Genomic DNA, 15,178 nt, shown 5'->3' on the forward strand with positions numbered 1-15,178 from the left:
GTCTTCATATTCCCTTTGCGTTGATACGTGTCCCCGACATTCTCTAGCCTCTCGTGTATCATCTGAGTTAGCGTTCACCATGACTGGAATACAATTATTCGTTTTGCAGCACTGGTGCTTCGCATGCCCACTTGAAAGTATAATCGCGTCTGTGCTTACGTAACACGCGTCGACGCGCGTCGAGCGTCAGACTTGCTGCTCGCAGGGACACGCACGCCTCAGCTTCTCTCCTCCATCCTCACTTTTCCTCGCCATGGACCACTTTCCGACCAACTGGGGCCGACCCGTAAGTCCTTGATATGCTATCATATCATCTTACCGACTAGGGTGTAGCGCAATGAGCTCTACGACCAGTACAACACCTTCCCGCTGCACCAACGACCCGCCAACCACACCGATGCATTCGCGGGTGGGGTTCAGCGCACACAGTGCGTACATCACGAATCATTACCTACAGACACGACTGACACACTGCAGACAGCCGATTGTAACAGGAACCAGCGTGCTCGCTATCCAGTACAAAGACGGCGTCATGATGGCTGCAGACAACCTCGGTGCGCTTGCCTCATCCCTCTTCTACACTAAAGCTAACTCCCAGCCCGCAGCGTCTTACGGATCCCTCGCGCGCTTTAAGGATATCACCCGTCTGCACGCCGTCGGCAACTCCACCGTCGTCGGTGCGTCCGGCGACATGTCCGACTTCCAATATATCCAGCGCGTCCTGGACGAGATCGTCACGGACGAGTTCACCGCCGGCGACGGGCACTCACTCGGCCCTGCGGAGTTGCACGAGTTCCTCGCTCGTCGGATGTATGCGCGCCGCTCGAAAATGAACCCCCTCTGGAATGCGCTCCTCGTAGGCGGTTTCGAGAACGGCAAGCGGTGAGTGCTTGTTGCATATATCCGCAGCGGGTACTCAAAGGTGTCGCAGATTCCTCGCATTTGTCGACCTTCTGGGCACGACGTACACGGCACCTTCACTAGCGACCGGGTACGGCGCACACATCGCCCTCCCCCTCCTCCGCGAGATCGTTGATCCCAACCCCGATGCAATCACCGAGGACGCAGCGCGCGAGATCCTTCGGAAGTGCATGCGCGTGCTGTACTACCGAGACGCTCGCAGTCTGGACAAGGTCTGCAGTCTACGCAACGTCCCACTCGACGGCGACTGACGCTTCAGTTCTGCAGTACCAAATAGCTACGGTCACGGAAGCCGGCGTGTCGATATCCGATGCAGAGAAACTGGAGACCAACTGGGACTTTGCGGAGGGGATTCGCGGGTACGGCGCCCAGACACAATAGACATGCGCTGTCGCGTTGTGCTGGATCGACCATCTGGGACGGTCCGTGTATGACTTGCCGATCTTCTTGTATCACCAATAATGACAGTCGTGGATGTTTTACACGTTGCTTACGGTTCGAGCTTGCACTCTCAGACTTCCAAACCGTAGGCCATCTGGCTGTTCGTGACGGGCTCTTGTGCATACAGGCTCTAACATGGCTCAGCGTTGATCGCGCAGACGCTAACCATTTGGGTTTGCAGGCACACAGACAGTAGCTCCAGTGCATTCGAGCAGTAAGTTCTGTCATATCATAACACAGCTATATACAATCTTCGTTCTCGTCATATTTTCTGAGGTATGTAGGTCGTGTGCATCTGTTCGTTATTCGTCTCTTTGATCTCTTTGGTTCGTATTAGAACTCCTTGCGCCGCCTTTCACAGGCAGCAATCCACGTGTCCATCCCTTGCCCTTTCTTTGTCATCTTGTCTTCGGGAGCCACTCCAAACTCACCGAACCACTGCTTTCCCTTTCCTGCCTCTCACATTGTCGCCATTGGGCACGTCGCTGGAGATCTCAGACGATTAATTGGCACCGCACTGCAGAGGTTCAGGTACGTACCGTGACGCGTCTTGCGTGCCTGCATATTGAGTAGAAGGTGGTAGCGTCCTCGCGGTGGCGGCCTTCCCTTTTCTGACTGCCTGTTGGGCCGACCCTTCGTATACATTGTCGCCTTCAACGAGATGGTCTGACTTCCCATGGACAGATTTTTCTCCTGAGGCATTCGAAGTCAAACTAGCGTTCCCCGCAAAACACTTGCTTTTGCGCTGAAAATCCACGAGGGACTCCGCCACCTCAAGGTCCTCAGCACCCCGATCCCTCATCCCAGCCGAGCGGATTAGAATCGCACCAGTCAGAGTCCGCTGGATTGTATAGTCTTCCCCTTGACTCACGTTAGTCCACAGCCGAACGGTCCACCGGTACCAGCACTCCCATGGGCTCCGCACCTGGTACCTCGGGCCTATCAGCGCATACAGCCGACCGAAGTTCTTTACGGCGTTCTGTCTCAGTCCCCCGTCTTGGGCCAACGATGTATGCTGCATCATGGTCCAGGTGTTCGTCCACAGGTCGCCCACTATGGCCGGATCGTACGTGAGGGGAGGTGGAGGGAAGGGCACGTTGTACCAGCCGTCGGCGCTGAAGAGCTGTGCCATCTCCTCCATCTCCTGCTCGGTCGGTCGCGTGTTCGTCCTATCAGCTTGCTCGTCCCTGACGCCGTCCGCATTACTCGCAGCAGTGGGTAGATAGTCTCCAGGCCATCCCGGGCATTGATGCGTTTTCCGACAGGCCTCGCTAACGCAATCGTCAAGAAAGGTCTTTGCTCGCTCCCTGTCTTCGAGGGCATAGTGCCCGCCGTTATGCTTCCTATTCCAATGCTCACGTACCGTATTCCAGAAGTGTCGCCAGAAGACCTCGCGCCGGCCCCAATTGATATTCGCCTTCAACGCTGTGTTTAACACCCAAGCATTCAGGTGGGGAAACATCAACATATAGTTGTACAGGTCGGTGGTGGACTGCCAGTCGTGGATAGAGGGAGGGAGAGAGGTGATGACGAAAACCAAGAGGTACGTCTCCCGAAGACTCCATGGTCGGTGAGCTAGTATGTCCTGCGCGTTTGCTGGTTCAGGAGGGGTCGAACTGAGCTGGACAACGGGTTGCAGAGCCAGCGATGAAGTATTGGGTCCAGCTCTCTCTGGTTGCGAATTGCTAAGATCGAGCGAAGTTGCTGGTGCCAGTTGCGGCGACTTCAGCGCTGGCGTATTGACAGTTGTTGAGGAACTGGGAGCCGGAGATGGATTCGAGATTGGCGCAGGAGTCGACGCTGGCGATGCGAACTGTGGCTGTGCTGAACTGGGTGACGGTGCTAAACTGAGTGTCTGGGATGCGGCATATTGTGGCACCGGTGTGTTCTCCTGGGACATTTCGGTTAACGGGCCCAGGGTAACAACAGCGTCGTTGTCCTGACTATGCGCTAGGTGGACGGGTCCTAGTAGTGAGCGGGGTGCCAGAGGCAGCGATGGGTTGCGTGCGCTGGTTATCTGTGCGGGCGGCATCCCCAAGGATGAGTTGGACAACACATCGTTATCATCTTGGGGTGCTTGTGTCGTACGGAGAGCTGAGCTCGTCGCGTCAGGAAAGTTGATATTGGCATCGCGCTGTCCAGTGATCGAGACGACGGCCGCAGTCAACCCGCGTTGTTCGAGCGGATTGTCATGCAATTCTGCATGCTCGATCTTGGGCTCTGTGGCAGACGATGACATATCCAGACCCCCGCGATTTTGGGCTGCGGTGTGGTGGTCGTTGATTGCCAAGGGCTCAATATCCATTAAACCATTGAATCTTACACGCGTCGTCCGTGCAGGATCCACACTCTCGTTTGCGCTTGTGTGGGATGATATTGCAGGACCTTGCGGGAGCTGCTCGGGATCGTGTACGGAGCCCATTGGTCCAGAGGTGCTTAGGCGACGTTCGTCGGTACCGGCATCGAAAGATCGGCACTCGGATGCTCTGTCCATTCCATTGATACTATGTTCAGGTACATTCATACTCGGACGATATTGCAGCGTGCAAGGAGCCTCCTGATCCGTGTGATTGTGGCCCGGCCTCTCACTTGACGCGTGATCCATGACTCTATGTGGCCCTCCTGATAGTCGACTCTGAGACATAGATTGTCCCGTAGAGAGGCAGGATCCCGTGTAAAACGCGTTCATGCCAGCGCGTGCATGGTGTCCGTGTTCCGTACCTGCTCCGGCACCATTTAACGCAGTACCATTCCCGTTCGGTGAGATGGATGCCTGCCGCAAAGAAGCAATGGATGTGGGGTTAGACAGACTGAACATAACAAGCGCAAGTGGTACTGACCGGATAGGTGGCGTGCAGGCTATTGGCACCCTTGGCGGCACTATGGGGGTGAGCTCTCATACTCGCAGGCGCTGGGCAATGGAGGGGATAGATCAGTGCTTCACAGTCGTAGGTGTCGCTGATTGTCGGCGAAGACGGTACTGTGGATGATCGTGGTAGCGGGACAAGTGAAGGAGCAGACGCGCCGAGTTTACAAGTGTGGGCCACCCTGGCCACACCGTGCACGGGATGTGGCTGTATTTCGACGCTCGTGACCGCGTCATGTCGCGAATCGCCCAGGCCCCAGTCGCAATATGGGCTTATAGATTGAGTTTCTGGAATATATTGAGACATACCAAGTACCATACATATGGCGTTGAATTCTGAGCATGTAAACATTCTAATTAGCGTTTGAGACCAAGTAGTACGCACTGATAGCTTACCGCCAGGATGGTCATTACCTCTGACCCCGGTGGTTGTGTCAGCAAACAATGCCAGAACTGAGACAAATTCTCATCGAACTTGCAGCTTGAGCCATATCAATGCGGCCATGACACGAACTAGTAGCGGAGAGCTGCTTGGGTATACCACTTCTGGCAGTACCGGTCGTCCCTTGTATCCTGAACTCGATAAGATGGCAGACATCTTCATCCAAAGGCCAAGATATGTCAGAGTGTGACAAACAAGACGTACGAGGATGTTTCGGTACAGCCATAGACGATAATGCACAATGCAGCTGATGAGAGTTGTGGCAAGAGCCGCACAAGAGTCGAGGCGAAGTTACCTACGCGGTCAGGTGACCCCCTATGCATTTCAATCCGCACGCAAGTTACATAAATTAGGTTCGACGCAACCCACTGCCTGTGTGGAGGGTCTGTAAAATGAGACTGATGCGCACCAATGCGCACCGAAGAACGACCTTGACATCTTCGTGTTGCTATTACAATCATGACACGGTCGAGTACTAGCATACGACTCCTCACCACAAAATCTACAGAGGCCATCGTACATACAAAACGATCGCTACCAGCAAGCTACTGTAAACTATTTCTTGATCCTCTTCAATGGGCGATCACTCTTGCCGTTCGAAGCAGCGCTCTCCGGGCCTATCGCTTTGCGGGACCGTTTGTTGGCAACTCGCAGCAATGTGCGCTTCACCTCGCCATCTGGGAAGCTGGAGAGGTCGTAGTAGTTGGAAGCGTACTCCAACAACCTGCACACTTGTGTCAGCTCGCGTGCAGGAGAGATGATGGAACGAGCTCACCATTCAGGCCGAAGGTCCGTCACCGTTCGGATGTATGGCTTGGTCGTTAGTACAAATTCGTTGAAGATTACCCACTCCGGCTGGTTGTCCAGCCCGCACGATGGATGCAAGTTAACGAGCTGGTTGTCTTTCACCGTCATGTACGCGCCCTTCTCTCCCTCCTTGTGTGCAACCTGCATGAAGAACCCGCACACGAGCGCCTGCCGTACGTACGTGTGCAGTCGCTTGGGGTCGGCTGTCGTCACGAGATCGATGTCGAAGCGTTCCATGTTTCTCTGCAGCTGCGCTCGCACATTATCCGCTTGTTGAAGTGCACGTTGGGAGAGGTAGTTGTTCCACGCCCAGTTTCTGTCGTGCGAGTCTGACGAAGGATGCGATAAGAAAAGAGGTCCTAAACAACGAAGCAACGGGGCTCACTCTGCTGGTAGTTATTGTAAACGTTCATCAGCGTCAGATGGTCTCCGTCAGGGACCGTCAACAAGGCCTTGGCAGCGTCCGCCTCTCTGCGTTGATTTGGCGGTCGCAACCAGATACTGGGCACTGTAGCGTACGGATTAGTACTGAGCGATGACATGAAAGAGTACTGGGCCGTACCTGAAAGCATCGCAACAATGGTGAGGATCTCATTGCTGCATTTGAATTCAGGGCTGACAATAAGCATCTTAGCCATTTGCGGGTCGAGTGGGAAGTCTGCCATCATGTGGCCCAGTGGCGTCAGGTTGCCTTCGTCATCGAGCGCAGCCAAGTAGTTGAGCAGTTCCAGAGCACGCATAAGGGTCTCCGGTGCTGGGGCGTCAACATAGTCGAACCTGACAAGATCCTACGGAACACGTCATGAATTGAGGAGCATGTAGCTACGATACGGGACGTACCTTGATACCCAGCTTGACCAACTCCAGCACCGTGTTGGCCAAGTTGCTCCGCAGGATCTCTGGATGAGTTTGTTCCTCCAGCTCCTTCATGAAATCTCGCTCGGTGTATAATCTGAAGCATTTGCCCGGCCGGGTTCGTCCCGCACGACCCGCTCTTTGCTGCGCCGAGGCCTTGGAGATCGGACTCACAAGTAGCGAGTCGACACGTATCCGTGGGTTGTACACCTTCTGCTTGGAGAATCCAGGGTCGACGACATACACGATACCGTCAATCGTCAGAGACGTCTCTGCAATGTTGGTCGACACGACGACCTTCCGCCCAGGAGGGCCATCCGGTGTACGCGGCGAAGGCGGCGGGTCGAAGATGCGCTGCTGCTGTTGTGGTGGGAGGGAGGAATAGAGGGGGATACAGACGAGCGGGCCGACGCTATCAGGGTCCTGGTTAAGCAGGTCGTCCGCCTCGAGCTTGATCTTCTTGCACGAATCCTCGATCTCTTCCTCGCCTGTCAGGAACAGGAGGATGTCGCCCGGCTCCTCCGCGCGGTGGATCATGAGCACGGTACGTATCGCGGCCTCGACGTAGTCTGGCTCCGGGTCCTGCGTATAGAAGACCTCGACGGGGTGCGTTCGTCCGGGAACCTTGAACAAGGGTGCGGGTTCGCCGCTCTTGTTCACAGAGAAGTACTTCTGGAACTTGAGGGCATCCAGGGTCGCAGACATGACAATGATTTTCAGGTCGGTGCGGCGCTTTGCTAGCGCCTTCAGCAAACCCATGAGGATATCTGTCGCAAGCGTGCGTTCGTGGGCCTCGTCCAGGATGATAGTTGAGTATCGCGTCAGGTCTGGGTCGTTCATCGCCTCCCGGAGCAGCATACCATCCGTCATGTACTTCAAGAAGGTCGTTCCTGGCTCTGTCATGTCTTCAAATCGAATCGAGTATCCGACCTGCTTCCCCAATGGTACTGGGGTGTTGTCAGATAAATTCACAACATCGACATCACGATATGGGAACTCACCGTCCATCTCATCTGCCACTCGCTTCGCTACGGACATAGCAGCTACTCGACGAGGCTGCGTACACGCCACGAGCTTGCCCTTGGTGTGAGGTAAGTCGGAGTAGCAAACGAACTGTGGAATCCTAAGTGTGTCAGTCAGTAAAGGGCAGTTCCGGCAAGACAGGGGAGTGAGTCGACGAAGTCCTTACTGTGTCGTCTTTCCCGAACCGGTCTCGCCCACCATGACTATGATCTGGTTTGCACTGAACTTTCTCGGACATGGTCATCAGTTACGTTCCTCTGCGCCGGGGATGCCGCATGCCTGGAGCAGACTCTGACCTCCCCCCACGATCGTTGAGAACCATAATTGACTCACCATGTTCAGAAACTCGTGCATCTGCGCGAACACTGGCAGCTTTTTGCGCATCTCGAGAATTCTCTTGTATTGGGCGGAGTGTGGCTGCTTCGAAAACGGGTTGACGTCCCCTTCCTGGCCATCTTTCAGTTGCAGATCAACCCCGAGGAAATCAAGTACTCACCATTGCTTTCGTCACCTGCGTCGCATCAACATGCCTAGGTAGCCATCCATAGAAGGGGTCTTTATCACCAAGAGATTTTGACGAGCCGGGACCTGCCAGTGGTGGCGCTCTCGTGTAGGGATTTGTCATGTTCGCCACGTAGATATCACAAACAACAAGAGTATCGCAAAGGAGGAGAGGAAGGTGTACGGGCGCGGCGGGTGGCAGTGGCACGCAGCCAAGTCGATGCTTTCCCAACAAGGCATGGGCGGCCATCGCACAAGGGAACAAATCCCCCGCTGACGTAAGCCGGTAGCTGCCCGCCCCCAACCAGGAAGGTGTAGTAAGTCACCAAGTTGCTCTCAACCATCCCACCAGCATACGGCCGCATCGCAATGATTACTTCTGTGGTCGCGTTTCAATTTACGCATTATGACGAGGTGGACTCAATAATCGGCTACGGTAGGCTTGCCGGGGATACTGCACATTGATTTATGATGTCCACTCCGCTAGTAGCACCAACATCTTCACAAGGACGAGAACGTTCATGTGTGTAATTTGATCGGGCAATGGCCACAGTCGGATAGACAATGACGACGTACAACTTAGTCTCACTCACTCACAGGTGGATGTACCTCGCTCGGCATTGTACCCTAAATCATATCTATAGCGATTTTTTCAATCGCATGATAGTTTCTTCCGGCGGGCTATAGCCATCGGAGGGACTCGCTGAGTACCTCCAACCCGAACAAACCGAGCGACGTCGCTTTCACGCATCAAGCGAGGTCAATTGGATCGTTGATATCCGTGCCGGTACACTAGCGCTTCGACGCGAGGGAAACTTCACTCCTATGAGCAAGCTTCGCATCTGGGACCCAAGGAACGTTTCCTATAATTCATAATCTCGCCTCGGTGAAATTATACTCACTACCGTGACTCAATGAAAGGAGCTTCTGATGTGCATAATTGATTAACCTCAGCCAACGAAGCATCCTCACGCAGCAAAGCATGCAATTATCGACGATGCCTTTGTAGAGGTCTATCGCTAGCAAGTGATATATGATACAATGTTCCGAACACTAGAGGCGCGAGACTACCGTTGGTCCCTAAGATGTCTAGGCTAGTCGTGAGAGTCGTGATTATGAATGCCAGGGAGATGTGAAGAGCGGAGATGAGGGGAGCGGACCCGACCTGTTTTGGAATATAGCAGGCGATCGCGATGCAAAGCATGAGACGAGGAGAGTAAATCGTGCAGGGTACATAGATGACGATGAATAGTGGGTGCGAGATAATGATGCCGATGGGCGTGCGCGGCGAGGCATCGAGCCCGGGAGCGAGCGAGCCAGAATGACGGTCGAGGACACCACTACACGTTCTCCACGGCGTCCGTCGGTTTGTCCTTCGGTGACGCCGTTGCCGGCTTCGTCGGCGCATACTTCGACTTCTGCCTGATAATCGGGCCGAACTTGTACAGCACGAACGGGATCGGGCCCAAAAGGATGGCGATGAAGCCGAGCAGCGTCGACGCCCACCGCGGGTTGAGCCTCTCGTACATCTGCGCGGCGAACAGCGGGAAGCCCGCGCCGAAGGCCGAGCGCACGACGGTGTTCGCGGCGAGCGCAGAGGCGGCGACGAAGAGGTACGCGTCGATGATGTAGTTGAAGAGCGCGAGGAAGATGTAGACGATGCTCCACCCGAGGGGGAAGCCCGCGATGAGCGGCGCCCACAGGCTGACGGTCGGGTACGAGGTCCAGCCGAACCAGAAGAACGAGATGGCGAACATCGGCGCGGCGACCATCGCGAGCTCGAGCCGCTGCTCCGGTGGGACCATGTCGGGTGCGTAGTGCTTCTGAGCCTTGATGTAGCGTGGGTTGAAGATAAGCAGGTAGCTGACGACGCCCGCGACGGCACCGACGAAAATCGGCAGGAATGTTAGGCCGGTTAAGCCAACGTTGAGGTTGTGACCCTCGGAAAAGACAATGGGGTACGCCTCGAACAATATGTAAATGCAGGCGTAGACGAACTGTGGACATCCTTCAGGTGGCTGTAAAGTGACAATCGAAGGGGCACTTACACTCATATAAAGGGTGACCGCAATGAGCATGGGCTCCTGGAAGAGCACGAGGAATGGACGGCCAAGCACACGCTTGACATGCTGGCTAAGAGTGTCGCTGCTGCGCTCGAATGCTGCCCAATACCGGTCATCACCAGTCTCCTTGCGCAGCCGCTTTGCTTTTCGTACAGTCAGGATGGGACTGAAAGTGAAATCAGCTTTAAAACATCGTGGGACAGCGGTATGACTAACAGGAATGTCTCGGGGAGCGTGAAGATGATCAAGAGCAGACAGGCGCCAGCAAACATGGTGAGCACCCAGAAGAGCCACCGCCAGTCTACACCAGCATCTGCCATGAAGCCAGAGACGATGGGGCCGATCGTAGGGCCCGCGAACGGGGCAAGCGTGAAGAACGCGAGCGCTTCTCCACGTGTCCCCGCATCCCAAATATCTGAGATGACAGCCCTAGTGAAGGCCGATCAGCGAATAGGCGTAGACACAATGGCACTATGTGCTCACCCGCTGTTGGACAATGGTGCAGCTGCGAACGTTCCGCCCAAAAACCGGAAGATCAAGATTGACGCGGTGTTCCGTGAGAGGGCGCACCCAACCTGGAAACAAGTGTAGACGACAAAGCTGATGATGAACACGTTCCGTCTGCCTATTTGCTCCGACAGTGGACCCCACACGAGCGGCCCCACGCAGTAACCCGCGACAAATAGCGAGATGGTCAGGACGGCGACTTCCTCGCTGAAAGTGAAATATTCCATGAGGTCCTGTTCAATGCCTTCCGGTGCTGAACTCGCGAATGTCCTGGAGACATATTAGCCGACGCTGATAACGGTGGATAATGAAGAGATCCGTACGCGTTGAGAACCAATAGACCTCCAAGCATCGTCAGATACCACTTGTATCGCGGCGACCAAGTCTGCGGATTTTCTGGATCATCGGGAGCTATGGTGACTTCAAACTTGTCCCAGCCCTTCTCTCCTGGCCTGGGACCCAGCGCCTCGCGCTCAAACTCCTCTTCGACATTCTGGTTTGGTTCTGACATTTCGTCGTCGACGACGGTTGAAGAGCGTGAGCCTGCCTCTGCTGTGGTGGTGGCTGCGGTGACTCCTGGCTTTGCAGATCCAGACGCCGAGCCGCCCGGTGGCGGCAGAGAGGAAGAGGAGGAAGCTGCAGTCGGCCTCCTGATGGACGCCATGAGGAAGGGGCGGGGGGACGGAGAGGAAGGGTGTTAGGAAGGTTTGGCGGCAGCTGGAGAACACCCCACCGCGCCTTGTATATATGACATTTGTGCGGCTGGATCGGTTGAGTGCTGCTCCCCTTGTCAGCACTTGCAGTCAGCCAGGAGTCAGCCTCCTCATCGTGGATCGGTAGCCACCCGGATAACGTCAGGCCTGTCACACACGCCGTCACGCCGTCACGCCGCATATGGGCGCTTGTGGGAGACTGTGACTGGCCGCCCCGCCGCACGTCGCTCGGCCGCACCGACCCACAAGGCCAAGGCCAATATCGTGAATGATATGTTATTCAGCGTCCCACATCGCTCCCGCTACGGCACCCAACAAGAGTCCTCTCGTCCAGCGGCGAGCACAGACGAATGCACACGGCAAGGGTCTGCCAAGCTTCGAACGTTCCTAAGCGTTCTCGCACAGACCCGCAGCCTCTTGCCCCGTCGCCCCACTCGAGGAATCGTGCCGGTCGAATTCTTGCTCTCCCGAAAAAAAACGGAAGAGCCGCTTTCACTTCTCCCGCCGGCTCACGCTCAGCCACCTCCTCAGGGAGGCTCGCGCGCGAGAATCTCGCTGGTTCCGTACAGTTCCAGACATAGCCAAAACAGGAACGCAGTCTCCCCGAGCCCACACCGTGCACCGTGACACCGTAGGCCCAAAGCACACTAACGAAAGCCACAATCCGTACGCTAGTGTCGCACTCACCGAGAAACGTCATTGTAACGTTACCGTGCCCGCATCCATATGCGTCCAGTCCGCGCCCGCTCCATGCCCGAGCGAGCTGTATCCTGTGACCGAAAAACAACGGTCAACCCGCTGTCCCGAGCCTCCGACTTACGGAAGCCACGTCCGGTCATGACAAAGCCTATCAGTCTTCGTGCTATCACGCAAACGACAGGGCGCGCGCGTCCAAGTAGAGTTCGTCGCGGCTGTCACGATGGCACTGCCGCCTTGGTCGCAGCAGCGCGACCCTGTGCGACGTGAGCGGACGACGGTGATACCTGCTGACGGGGGGATGACGGCGGGAAGGGGGAGGCGAAGTGCGCGTCGGTGGGAGCTTATATAAGTAAGATCACTGATGGTGAAACATGTTGTGGACGCTTGTGGGTGCAGCACGCCAAGTCCTCAAGGGCCCCTGCCACATGTCTACTCACCCTCGGGAACCGAATACGAGCTCCGTGTACATAAATACAAGCCTGCGAAGGTCATCTTCACCTCACGCTTCGGCGTCTCTTCATCGCATACCAGAGTGCATTAACAATGAATGATCCGTGCAGTCGAGCCGCCGGGACCCGAGTCGAAGGTATATTCCCAAAGTCAAAACCACCGCAGAAGAAGAAGGGCGGAAACGAGCGACCGAGACTCTGAGGGTTTGCTACATATCCATTACAATTAATGAAGACAATCTATACACGATACACTCCGCGCCGCACAAACGCAGCTGTAGTAAACGACACGGGGGGTGGGATGTCAGAGGGGGGAGCAACGCCAACTATTACACTGCAAGCAGCAGAGCACAAACAACATCGTCACAGCACAACACTCAGTATGGTACGTACGTAAAGAGTCGTCGCAAAACATCGGTACACCCACCAACGACATGCCCGATACCGCATTGCGCTCCTGCGCAGGCCCCACAGACCGCAGGATCTCTGAGCGCGGATCCGTCGTAAGATCATACAGGCGGCGAGCACCCAAAGCTGGTCGCCTGGCTCGTCTGGAACGTCAGCTTGATCGCCGTGCCCGACCCGTACATGCCGAGGCACGCCATCGACAGCGCCGCGAGCGCCAGGATGAAGTTGAACGTCTTGAACAGCGCCTTCTTCACGCCGCCCCCGAAGAAGCCCGCGCGCCAGTCGACCACGCCCGTCACGGGGTCGCGCCCGTCCTTGAGGAAGTAGAAGCCGAAGATGAGCGCGGGCGGGAACGTGTACGTGAACTGCATGATGCACACGGCCGCGACGAGCCCGGAGATGGTCTGCACCTGCGGGATCGCCGCGCCGACGATGAACGCGAGGGCCCAATAGAGGAGGACCATGCCTGGAAGCGATAACATGTCATGTTCGGTCTTTCAAGGAGCAGCAAAGCGTGTACGTACCGGTCCAGATGAAGCGCCCCTTCTTGCTCGTGAGAGGCGGGCCGTTGAGCATCTCCTCGACGATCGCGTAGTACGCGACCTTGATACCGATGTTGCCGTACAGACCCGCAGCGATGATACCGGTGACGAGACCCATCACGTTCCCGACCGTCTGCCAGCCGTACTTGCTGACACCCTGGTAGGCGATAGAGAGCGTGAACTGGCCCTGGTAGCTGTACACGAACAAGCCTATCCCCCCCGCGCGTCAAAATCAGAAAATGCCCGAAGTCTGAGGGAGAGGGGGGATGCGACGCACCGTAGAGCAGGTACGCAACGAAGATCAACGCCTGCGCGCAGACCATGCCCTTCCAGAAGTCCCAGGGGCGGCGCATCTCAGCGAGCATCTCCGGGAAGATCATAGCACCACCATAAGCTGTCCAACGAGCCGATCAGCGATCGCCGTCACCGTCGGGCATCACAGAGGCACGCACCGAAGACCATGTTCATGATGCCGTTCACCTTGTTGGGGAGCGTCTGGTCCACGAACGCGGCAGTCACGACCGGGCCGGGGTTGATGTCGTACGCAGACTTCGCGCCGGCGTAGTTCGGCGGCGAGTGCGAGATGAAGCCCATCGAGATGAAGATGATGCTGGCAAGGACCCACAACTGTCAGGCACGAACTGCGTGGCAGGCATTTCCAACTCACGCGAGGTTGATCCACACGGCGCTGTTCGCGAGCCATCCGTAGTTCTTGAGCGTGCGGATCTGGCCGATGAACATACCGACGAAGGCCCAAATGACAATGCATACGGCAAAGCAAAGCTAATTCTCGCTGTCAGCCCAGCTAACCGCGGCACTGAATTCGGGCCAGACTCACATGCTCCTTGGTGATTTGACTGAGCGACTGGCCGTTACTCAGACAAATTGTGCCAACGTTGATGATCAGCTGGATGCTCTGGAGGATGCTGGACATGTGCCGGGACGCTCTGCCGAAAATGCGCTCCATGAGGTCTGAGTACGTCTTGACGGGGAAGACGTCCGAATCGAGCTTCATGAACAGCCACCAGAGCAGGAGCCCGGTGTAACAAGCGGTAGCGCCCATCTAGAATGCGGTCGCACGCATGATAAGATACGGCGTGACGTCAATTTCGCGTCTTCTGGGGGGTGCTGGCGGGAGATACGCACGACGAAGTACAGAATGACACCGGGGGCGTAGCCAACCTGGCTGATGGCATATGGCGCGTTGAAGGCTGGAACGACGGGTGTCAGTTGTCTCCAGGGGAGGCGAGGCACGCAGCGCAGCTACTTACGACCAAGGATATCGGTCGTGATCAGGTAGAAGACAGCCGCCCACTAAGTGAGAGTTAGCTCCGGACGACTTGACACTGGGGTGCGAGCTAGGACTGACCGAGGCGCTGCGAAGGGCACGGCGGGCATTGATTCGCTCCTTCTCCTCCGCCGTCAATGCTGCCTCGGAGACCACGGGAGCGGGGCTCTTTGACGCTTTACTAGAGGGCGGTAAGTACGAGAAGAGAAACACAAGTCGCGCAACACTCACTCGGTGTGCGTCGAGCTATTCGCGGACGCGGTGTCGGAGCTGGACCTGCCCTTGTACTGGGTCTCCTCGAATGCGCGCTGGCGCTTGGCGGCAGCGAGGTACTCCTCGAAGGAGGGCTTCAGGCCTGCATATAGCACGCGATGAGAGACTGCAGACCAGCGAGGGCTGCAACGGTGAAGATAGGACGTACCATCATGGTGCGGCTCGAAGAAGTCGTGGCCGTTCTCCTCCTTCTCGAGGCGGGGGTCGCCCTCCAAGTTTGCGTTGTTGTACATTGGGAACGCTGCCTGGGTTCGGACGGGTTGGACGTCGAACGAAGGGGATGGGATGAGCGAGGGAAAAGTTGCGTGCCCGGTCCATGGGGAGTGGCCTGGTTCTTATTAACGCGCGAGCGAGCGAGCGCGCGGGAGCATGTGCTCGCT

At 56.3% G+C, this 15,178-nt stretch overlaps 5 protein-coding genes across 5 annotated transcripts; 1 reads left to right on the forward strand and 4 right to left on the reverse strand.

Annotated features, from left to right (window-relative positions):
* Positions 1–205: 205 nt before the first annotated feature.
* On the forward strand, positions 206–1,477 carry B0H18DRAFT_1039148 (proteasome endopeptidase complex beta subunit). The gene is made up of 6 exons (XM_048030482.1): positions 206–286; positions 334–428; positions 478–554; positions 606–882; positions 932–1,133; positions 1,189–1,477. Exons 1-6 carry the CDS (start codon positions 254–256, stop codon positions 1,300–1,302), a joined length of 798 nt encoding a protein of 265 aa, XP_047887525.1. The 5' UTR covers positions 206–253; the 3' UTR covers positions 1,303–1,477.
* Positions 1,478–1,699: 222 nt separating this feature from the next.
* On the reverse strand, positions 1,700–2,735 carry B0H18DRAFT_1039152 (uncharacterized protein). The gene is made up of 3 exons (XM_048030483.1): positions 2,246–2,735; positions 2,047–2,192; positions 1,700–1,893 (listed from the first exon to the last, which is right to left on the reverse strand). The coding sequence occupies exons 1-2, from the start codon at positions 2,501–2,503 to the stop codon at positions 2,145–2,147; spliced, it is 306 nt and encodes a 101-aa protein (XP_047887526.1). The 5' UTR covers positions 2,504–2,735; the 3' UTR covers positions 1,700–1,893; positions 2,047–2,144.
* Positions 2,736–5,077: 2,342 nt separating this feature from the next.
* B0H18DRAFT_1039166 (P-loop containing nucleoside triphosphate hydrolase protein) lies at positions 5,078–8,083 on the reverse strand. Its single transcript, XM_048030484.1, has 10 exons — positions 7,852–8,083; positions 7,689–7,802; positions 7,522–7,580; positions 7,334–7,455; positions 6,318–7,279; positions 6,040–6,265; positions 5,863–5,985; positions 5,446–5,806; positions 5,264–5,394; positions 5,078–5,215 (listed from the first exon to the last, which is right to left on the reverse strand). Exons 1-10 carry the CDS (start codon positions 7,978–7,980, stop codon positions 5,205–5,207), a joined length of 2,238 nt encoding a protein of 745 aa, XP_047887527.1. The 5' UTR covers positions 7,981–8,083; the 3' UTR covers positions 5,078–5,204.
* Positions 8,084–9,196: 1,113 nt separating this feature from the next.
* On the reverse strand, positions 9,197–10,937 carry B0H18DRAFT_885217 (MFS general substrate transporter; the record flags this gene model as incomplete). Its single annotated transcript, XM_048041062.1, has 5 exons — positions 9,197–9,853; positions 9,905–10,085; positions 10,136–10,348; positions 10,403–10,696; positions 10,750–10,937. 5 exons carry the CDS (start codon positions 10,935–10,937, stop codon positions 9,197–9,199), a joined length of 1,533 nt encoding a protein of 510 aa, XP_047887528.1.
* A 1,438-nt stretch (positions 10,938–12,375) lies between these two features.
* Positions 12,376–15,176, reverse strand: B0H18DRAFT_1039171 (transmembrane amino acid transporter protein-domain-containing protein). Its single transcript, XM_048030485.1, has 11 exons — positions 14,947–15,176; positions 14,757–14,880; positions 14,607–14,706; positions 14,509–14,551; positions 14,384–14,448; positions 14,076–14,300; positions 13,905–14,020; positions 13,690–13,847; positions 13,515–13,631; positions 13,220–13,447; positions 12,376–13,161 (listed from the first exon to the last, which is right to left on the reverse strand). The coding sequence occupies exons 1-11, from the start codon at positions 15,029–15,031 to the stop codon at positions 12,797–12,799; spliced, it is 1,626 nt and encodes a 541-aa protein (XP_047887529.1). The 5' UTR covers positions 15,032–15,176; the 3' UTR covers positions 12,376–12,796.
* Between the last annotated feature and the right edge of the window lie 2 nt (positions 15,177–15,178).

This window comes from Fomitopsis serialis (assembly GCF_022376445.1).
Source record: "Fomitopsis serialis strain Sig1Antser10 chromosome Unknown B0H18scaffold_124, whole genome shotgun sequence".
NCBI classification, from domain to species: Eukaryota; Fungi; Basidiomycota; class Agaricomycetes; order Polyporales; family Fomitopsidaceae; genus Fomitopsis; species Fomitopsis serialis.

Bases quoted from the DNA above. Each gene is read 5' to 3' on its own strand.
- B0H18DRAFT_1039148 (XM_048030482.1), top strand. From the start codon at position 254: ATGGACCACTTTCCGACCAACTGGGGCCGACCC. The intron at 287-333 runs GTAAGTCCTTGA...ACTAGGGTGTAG, and splicing joins CGACCAACTGGGGCCGACCC to CGCAATGAGCTCTACGACCA. The intron at 883-931 runs GTGAGTGCTTGT...AAGGTGTCGCAG, and splicing joins GGTTTCGAGAACGGCAAGCG to ATTCCTCGCATTTGTCGACC.
- B0H18DRAFT_1039152 (XM_048030483.1), bottom strand. From the start codon at position 2,503: ATGGAGGAGATGGCACAGCTCTTCAGCGCCGACGGCTGGTACAACGTG. The intron at 2,193-2,245 runs CTGTGGACTAAC...GCGGACTCTGAC, and splicing joins GGTACCGGTGGACCGTTCGG to TGGTGCGATTCTAATCCGCT.
- B0H18DRAFT_1039166 (XM_048030484.1), bottom strand. From the start codon at position 7,980: ATGACAAATCCCTACACGAGAGCGCCACCACTGGCAGGTCCCGGCTCG. The intron at 7,581-7,688 runs GTGAGTCAATTA...TGTCCGAGAAAG, and splicing joins TGCACGAGTTTCTGAACATG to TTCAGTGCAAACCAGATCAT. The intron at 6,266-6,317 runs GTACGTCCCGTA...CGTGTTCCGTAG, and splicing joins TGGTCAAGCTGGGTATCAAG to GATCTTGTCAGGTTCGACTA.
- B0H18DRAFT_1039171 (XM_048030485.1), bottom strand. From the start codon at position 15,031: ATGTACAACAACGCAAACTTGGAGGGCGACCCCCGCCTCGAGAAGGAG. The intron at 14,021-14,075 runs GTGAGTCTGGCC...AGCGAGAATTAG, and splicing joins GTCAAATCACCAAGGAGCAT to CTTTGCTTTGCCGTATGCAT. The intron at 13,162-13,219 runs GTACGTACACGC...TATCGCTTCCAG, and splicing joins GGGGCGCTTCATCTGGACCG to GCATGGTCCTCCTCTATTGG.